At 48.3% G+C, this 7,900-nt stretch overlaps 1 protein-coding gene across 1 annotated transcript; it reads left to right on the forward strand.

The window, feature by feature from the left end:
- Window positions 1–1,891: 1,891 nt before the first annotated feature.
- On the forward strand, window positions 1,892–7,425 carry KCTD14 (potassium channel tetramerization domain containing 14). Its single transcript, XM_019726391.3, has 2 exons — window positions 1,892–2,093; window positions 6,692–7,425. Exons 1-2 carry the CDS (start codon window positions 2,031–2,033, stop codon window positions 7,364–7,366), a joined length of 738 nt encoding a protein of 245 aa, XP_019581950.3. The 5' UTR covers window positions 1,892–2,030; the 3' UTR covers window positions 7,367–7,425.
- Window positions 7,426–7,900: the final 475 nt, after the last annotated feature.

A 7,900-nucleotide genomic window follows, 5' to 3' on the forward strand; every position in this document is an offset into this window, starting at 1 on the left:
CCATGTGGAGAGGAGGGGGAAGAAGAGATTGGAAAGGTACCTTTGGCTGGATGGGGTGATTCTGGATGGGTGATGCCATAGATCCTGAAGGAATGGGCACTGATATTCACGGAGCCCCACTCTAAGAAAGCCTTGTAAATGCATCATTCTAGTGTTTCCCAAATTTCCAGGATGACAAGATACTTGTTAAATATACAGGTTTCCAGGCCCTTCCTTGGTAATTTGGTTTCAGTACTCTGGAGGTGGCGTTCCAGAATGGTGTCTAACAAGCATCAGGGAAGTTTGGGAAACACAATAGATTATTTCACTTAATTTAATTCTCACAACAACCCAGCAAACTCAGTACTCCCATGTATTTTTCAAAAGATGCAACTAGAGTTCAGAGAGGGGAAATAATGGATGGTCACATAGCTGGTAAATGGCAGGTTCCCGGGTCCCATTCCCAGTTGTCTCTCTCTAAAGCTTTATCTTTCTTCGCCAGATACTGGTCGGTTATTATTGTTATTATTTTTTCCAAGTTTTTTCACCATTAGTTTATTAGTTTATAACCAAAAGTAATTCTTTCCTCCTTTTTTGTGGTAAAAAACACATAACATTAAATTTGCATCTTAACCATTCTTAAGTGTACAGTTCAGTAGTGTTAAATGTATTCACACTGCTATGTAACAGATCTCCAGAACTTTTCATCTTACAAAACTGAAACTCTACACCCATTTAAAAATTTCCCTTTCTTCCCTCCCTCCAGCCCCTGATAACCACCATTCTACCTTCTATTCATTTGATTACTTTAGGTATCTCATATAAGTGGAATCATACTAGATTGAAGGAAAACGACTTGGAGCTTATGGGCTCTGGAGAAACACACTGTTTCCCAATATTCCCCAATAAAATTTATTTTTTTAAAAAGTAAATACTACCAGTCATGATTTATGACTCTTGATATTGACTTTGACATCTGGCTGAAGTAGTGTTTGTCAGTTTCTCCATTGTAAAGTTATTCTTCTTTTGCTGCCTTTTCATACTGTCCTCTTTGGAAGAAAGTCATTACGCACAGCCCATACTTTAAGAGTAGGGAGTTATGCTTCCCCTCTTTTAGGGTTATATGTTGTTGATATAGATTTTTTTAAAAAGTCAGTTATTTTATCAGCAAAAAAAAAAAAAATGGGTTTATTTGGGAACAGCAAAGAACAACAATGTAGGACAGGCAAGTTATGGCAAAACCATAGGCAAGTTGAAAAAACAAATGAGAGGACCTTTCCATTGCAGAGCAAAGGGGGAGTTGGGAGGGGTGTCCCAAAAAGAGAGTCCATTGGCGGAAACTGGGAGTTGTAAGTATAGTGGCTTTTCACTGGCTGAGCTGTTGCCATGCAAGGAGAAAATCTTCCTTTCACCTACTGTGGTAATAAAGTAGAAAAATCTTCCTGTTGGAGATCCACGGTAGCCTTTCTCCCTGTTTGGAGGTAAACGATCCTGAGTAGTAAAGCCTGAGAACTCCCAGTACAGGCCCTCCCAACTCCAATTTTAGTTGAGGTTTCCTTTAGTAATTTTCACAGTTTTAACAAGCAAAATAACCACACAAGGTATCTTAGTTCTTTTCATCACTGGTCACACTGCACGTTTAGCAGCTGATCTGAGGTGGATAAATAGCTCTCACTGGCCCCCTCCCCCCAACTCCTGGAGCCCCACTTTTCTCATCTGTAAAACAGATGTTGGTGATCCTTCACTCCCTAGGACTGTGGGGAATAGTCTCCTGCTTTCCATGTCAGTTCCTTCTGCCTCCCCCATTTGGCTGTCGGGGACACCCGGGTGAGAGAGGGGAAGAGGCTAGACTAGGGTCTCCCCCGAAGCCAGGCGCCAGGCGCAGCCCACGACACTCCTAGGTTCTAACCACACCCTGGGACCAGCTTCCCCCACCCCAGGGCGGGGAGCAGGTGTACTTCCGCCACCCGCAAGTATCTCGCCCGTGGCGGGCCGGGCGGGGTGCGGAGCGGCGGCCGGGCTGCGCGGTGCCAGCTGCCTGCAAGGCCAGGATGATGAACCTGCCCTCGAAGCCTCTCTCCCTGCGGCAGGCGGCCCCCGCGGGCTCGCCAACGGTGAGTGCACAGCCCGGATCCGGCGGGAGCCTGTCCTGCCGCCTCTCCCTTCTTTCACTCTGTCCGTCCCTCCCTTCGGGTCAGTCGCCTCCGTCCCAGCTCCCGCTTCTGGTGCGCCTTCTGACTCCCGCCTTCTTTGTTTCTCCCGGCTGTTCCTTCCGCGCCACGGTCTCAGTTCCCATTCAGGCTCTGTCCAGCCTCTCGTCTTTGCCCTCTTTCTTACTTGGCTGCCTTGGTTTCTCTCCTTCTTTTCTTGGTCTTTGTTTTAGCTGCTCTGTGTGTGTCCTCTCTGTTCCCTGGTTTGTCCTAGTTGACCGCTCTTCCGCTGTCTCTCTCCCTTCCCTGCTCCCATCCCTCCTGCCCGGGTAGACGCAGACCCAACCAAAGGCTGCCAGTGTATCCTTCCCTCACCCCTCAAACCTCCACCCTCTCCAGCCTGCCCAGCCCTCTGGCTGGGTCCTGAGTCAGCCTGCTGGCTTGCCCCCTCCCAGGGCTTGGGTGAGGGAAGTTTGGGGGAGGACCAGGAAAAGGTCCGGTGGGCGCTAGGAGCGGAACATTCTGATCTGTCTTGGGCTAGGTGCCATCAGGAAAACTTGTAGAAAGGGAAAGCAGATCCAGCAGTGGGGAGACTGTGGTTCTTTCCCATAGGGCAATTATAACGTCATTGTTTTGACTATTGACAAAGTCACCTGTTCAGTGGCAGGGCTGCCTGGGTGCTCAATAAATGTCCGAATGAATTACCCAGCAAGAGAGGGAGCCAGCCTGGTGCATGACGCCAGGTAGGGCAGATTGACCTTTGTCAGAATACCAGGTGCTTCTGTAAATCGGTGCTGCCAAGTGAGCTCCATTCAATTCAATAAACATTTACTGAGCATCACCAGTACCTACTGCTGGGCCCTGCAGTAGGTACTGGTGACATAAATGAATCAGGGATAGTCCTTCCTTAGGCACCGCACAGCCTAATGGGGGATCCAGATGTAAAGGGAATTATAAGATAGGTAACTACTGTGACAGTGGAAGTACAAGGCCCTCTGGGATCACAAAGAGACAACCCATCTAGAAAGATCCCTGGAGGAATTAGGTTGAAGGACGAGTGGGCTAAGTGAAGCAAGCCTGGGCTGCAAGTGGCCCGGCCTGCTGTGGATGGGTGGGGGTGGGGGAGCAGCAAGCTGTTCCGGTAGTTGATTGCCAGGGTTGCTAAGGGCCTGTAAACCTTGTTAAGGAGTCTAGAGTTTTTCTGGAAGGGAATACAGGGTCACTGAAGTGTTTAATGCAGGGGGTGACAGATCAGATTTGCACTTCAGAAAAACTACTCTGGCTTCAGAGTATAAATTGTATTGGGGGAGGGCACTTGAGGGGGGCAAGGTGTCATGGAACTACAGGACTCAGGCATTTAGGACTTGGTGACTGATTTTGTGTGTGTGTGTGGGGGGGTGTGTGTTTAGCATGGAAGCAGAATGTAAGATTATAGCCCAGCCTGGGATTCTGGCTCAGAAAACTGAGATAGGAAACAATGGAAAAGGTCAGGTTGTGAGGTAGGAGGAGATCTTGAGGGACATATGAATGGAGATGTCCCTCCATTGACTCCACTAAGGGTGACCTAAGGAAACGTATGAATGTTTGGCAGGGGGTTTGCAGATGTGTAGGGATCCTTTAGACTAGAACTGGGGGAGAGCTGAGCGTGTCTGACTCATCCCTGTGTCCTCATGGCCAGCACTGGCCTGGCACCCAGCAGGGGCTCCTAAAGACCATGTGTCCCCAGCCCATGTATACAGGGCCTGAGACAGGCTTTCCCACCAAGGAATGCTTCAGCAGCGTGACTGGTAGAAAAGGTGAGGAAGAGATGCCACAGGGAAGAAAGAGCAGGTGGTCCGGAAGAGGGGTGGAAAAGAACTCTTCTATCTGCTAGAAACACATGCTGTAGTACTTATGGATGAGGTAGGAAGTCTGGGATTTCCAAAGAGATTGGGAGTTTTGGGGGAAAAAGGATGGAAAGAGAGACAGAATGAAGAAGCTTGGAAACAGAGCAGAGGTCTTATTTGATAAACAAGGAAATGGGGCCGAGAATGTTAGGGCAGGAAGCTATTTTGTGAAGCATCTGGCAACAAGCTTCAGAAACAGCACTGAAGTGACTGGATTCATTAGGCTTTCAGAGCTGGAGAGACTTAGCGTTCTCTTCATCTATTTTGCATCCCTATTTTATAGATGACTAAGCTTAGGCCCAGAGAAGTGGGATGCCCCAGGCACACAGCTAATTACTGGCAACAGTGGGACTGGATGCCCGAGTGGTGGGGACAGGGCACTCATGCTGTACTGGAGTCAGACTGACATGGGTTTGGTCTCAGCTCAGACTTCAGCACTTACTAGTTGTGTGACCCTTTTTTCTGACCTTCCCTTGCTTGTAATGTGGGGGCATTAAGAGCACCTCTGAGCTTACAGCAGTACAGGAGTGATGAGAGCACATGGATTCATTCAAGGGTCAACATCTGCAAATTTGCATTTAACTATCAGCTGTACAGAGGGACCTCAGTGTTAACCGAAGCGCCTTCCCAAGGGGACTTGAGGTTTATGGGAGAAAGAGGGAGTCACAGATTCCGGGCTTATTTTTCTCGTGGCTGTATTGTATGGCTGCTGTCAGAGTGCATCCTCTCCTTTCCCTTCTCCCCTCCCGCCTGCAGAACTGTCCCCTGGTAGGAGCTGTTGCCATGGCAACTCGATTCTCCCCAGGAGTTTGGCTGTCTTTGGTTCTCTTAATTCCAGTACTTTAATCTTAGAGGTAGAGTTCACAGACAAGTTGAAAATGAGGTCACCCCTAAATGAAATGGAAGGACATTTCGGAGCCCTGGCCCTGGCCCTGCAGTGACTTGTGGTAGAGTTCTCAGGTCACTGATTTCTTAGAAATCCAGCCTTCCCTGTAACACTACACAGATCTTTTCTGCGGCAGCAGCCATCACATCCCCTAGGAAACCTTCCCTGATAATCTCCAACACACATCCACAAAAAGCCGACACCTCCTACCTTTGAGTCTTCCTTCTCGCTCATACATTTAAGCCATCTGTTTCCTTTTCTCCCCTGTGAGCTCCATGAGGGTAAGGACTGTTGTATGCATCTACTTAGGAGGCTTGAATGGAACAGGTCCTCCCTACATTTTGTTGAATGAATGAGTAACTAAGGGAATGAAGAGTGGATATATTTGAAGGCTGAATACGAATTTATACAATGACTAAAAGCACAAGCTTCAGGGTAAAATGGGACCTGAATTCAAATTCTGACATCATCACTTAATAGCTGATTGATCCTAGGCAATTTATTTCACCTCCTTCAGCCTTAGTTGCTTGATCTGTAACATGGAGACTTAATGCATTCTTCATAGGATAGCTATGAGAATTGAGTTAGAGACTACATGCAAAGGGCTTTGCATAGTCACTAGGCTGTGAGAGAGGGGCTGTGTCCTGCTTGTTCCTCATTGTGTCCCCGATACCTGGCACAAAGCAGGCACATGCATATTATTGAACGAGTGAGTGAATTTTAAATAATGTAAGTCGTTCAGGAAGCTGGTTTGTCAGGACACAACTGGTATATCACCTCACGTGTAATCATTGCTATCCTGTCTTCTGGTATTTTTGCTAGGCCTGTGTGACAGCACTTAGTATTCCTCAAATGCAGCCTGTTTCCACGTTCCTCTCCACATGGGGCTGTGGGCGTCTCCAGGCAGGCACCATGGGGGTCTCACCCACATCCATAGTGCTCAGCCCAAGGTTGCCCATAGAGAAGAGGCCTCTAAAAATTCTATTGAACCGCTTACCCTAACTCAACGTGTATACCACCCTTTATAGTTTAGGAGGCAGTTTTACCTCCACTGTACCTGCTGTTACTGGCCTTTTCACCACCAAGGATATTCCTGATATTTAATCTCCATAAGCCTGCATTTTGACAAAACATCCATCAAACAAATTCCGTTTGTTCATCAAAGTCATGCCAACTGCTAATCAGAACTTCTGATCTATAGGAAATAAGAATTTTTATCCTCATCTCTCAGCAGAGGAAGTGAACGCAAGGAAGTACTGCAAAAACGCTTCCTGAATGAATGCATGTGTGATTTCTTTGGCCTTTGAGAAAGGGTGAAAATGGTTTGCCCCTCCTCCTTTTTTACTATATCTTAGATCTGAGCACCCACGTTGGGAACACCTGACTTCACAACAGCTCCATATCCCCATTTTATAAACGAGGAGACTGAGGTGAAAGGAGGGAAAAACCTTGCGAACGGCCACAGGCTTTAGAAGTATTGTCACTGGGACTTGCTTCCACAGCAGCCTACTAATATGCTGTGACCTAAATGAGAAAGTTAAAATGCTTGAATATGTATTCTTATATCAAATTGAAATATTTTTCTTCCTTAAAATGTCCATTCCCTTGAGCTATATACGTCGTACCCCTTCGGTACAAGAGCCTTTCCATAGCTGAAGCCACTCGTGGCGCTCCTAAATTCTGTGCGGGGTTATTTGAATGAAATTTGAAATAATTTGAATGAAACTTGAAAGTAAGTCATGAGCTCCCTGGAGGTAGAGCTATTGGTTCACTGCTTCTTGTGCCTCCAGGTATCTCCCGTCGTGGAGCTGAACGTGGGAGGCGAGTTCTATACGACCACCCTAGGCACCCTGAGAAAACTGCCGGGCTCAAAGCTGGCAGAAATGTTCTCCCTCTCAGCCAAGAGCTTCACGGATGCGAAAGGCCGCTTCTTCATTGATCGCCCCGGCACTTATTTCGGACCCATCCTGGACTACCTGCGCTGCGGCCAGCTGCCCACGCAGCACCTCCCGGAGGTGTACCGTGAGGCTCAGTTCTACGAAATCAAACCTTTGGTCAAGCTCCTGGAGGACACGCCGCAGATCTTTGGTGAGCAGGTGGCTCGGAAGCAGTTCTTGCTGCGAGTGCCCGGTTACAGCGAGAACCTGGAGCTCATGGTGCGCCTGGCACGCGCAGAGGCCGTGGCGGCGCGCTGCTCCAGCGTCCTCGTGTGCGCGGTGCGCACGGAAGAGGATGCCGCGCACTGTGCCGAATCCCTGCGCGTCCTGGAGGCGGACAAGAGGTTGGTCGTCAAATTCGGGCCTTGGAAGGCGGCCCCGGTCATCAGGGACCTCCTGGACTCCGTGCGGATGGACATTGAGGCCCAAGGGTACCAGGTAGAGTACGACTACTGCTCCAAGAAGACATTCCTACCTAGGCTAGTGGCCTGTGAATACTTCTATACGTTCCTCTTCAAATGGTGGTGATCCTCAGGGGCAGGGTTTACTCTGGTGGGGCTTATGAAATTAAAGTTGCCTTCAAAAGCCATCTTCCTTTAATTTCACAAACAAACATCAAACAACTTCCAAGGTGGTCTGTGAAGCTTGCCCCCAAATATTTGTCTCCCCCTTGAGGACTTTCCACTCATTGCAACGGACTCCGCTGTACTTGCCTAGTGAGGTGTGACTGCTCCCTCTTTAAAGCCTCACGTATTAATACCTGTCAGACCCTTCCCTTGAAGCCCAGTAGCAAGGCTGAGATGAATTGGAATGCTCTAAAAATGCTTTGGTTGAAGATGCGGGATGTCAACAGGAAATTAACAGGATACCATGAATCTAGAAAGTCTCATCTAAAAAACGTAGTCTACCCAGCCTCAGCTTGTGGGCCAATCCATTAGCCCTGGTATGTGCCTTAGGAGGAAGACGCCAAGGTAGTACCTGCAGTAGATGACGCTCAGATCTCCTTTCCCAGATGCCCTGAGTGTTGGCTGCTAAAGCCTCACAGCTGTCCTCTGCTCTAGA

Source organism: Rhinolophus sinicus, chromosome 14, assembly GCF_057876585.1.
Source record: "Rhinolophus sinicus isolate RSI-liver-muscle chromosome 14, RSI-T2T, whole genome shotgun sequence".
Taxonomy (NCBI): domain Eukaryota; kingdom Metazoa; phylum Chordata; class Mammalia; order Chiroptera; family Rhinolophidae; genus Rhinolophus; species Rhinolophus sinicus.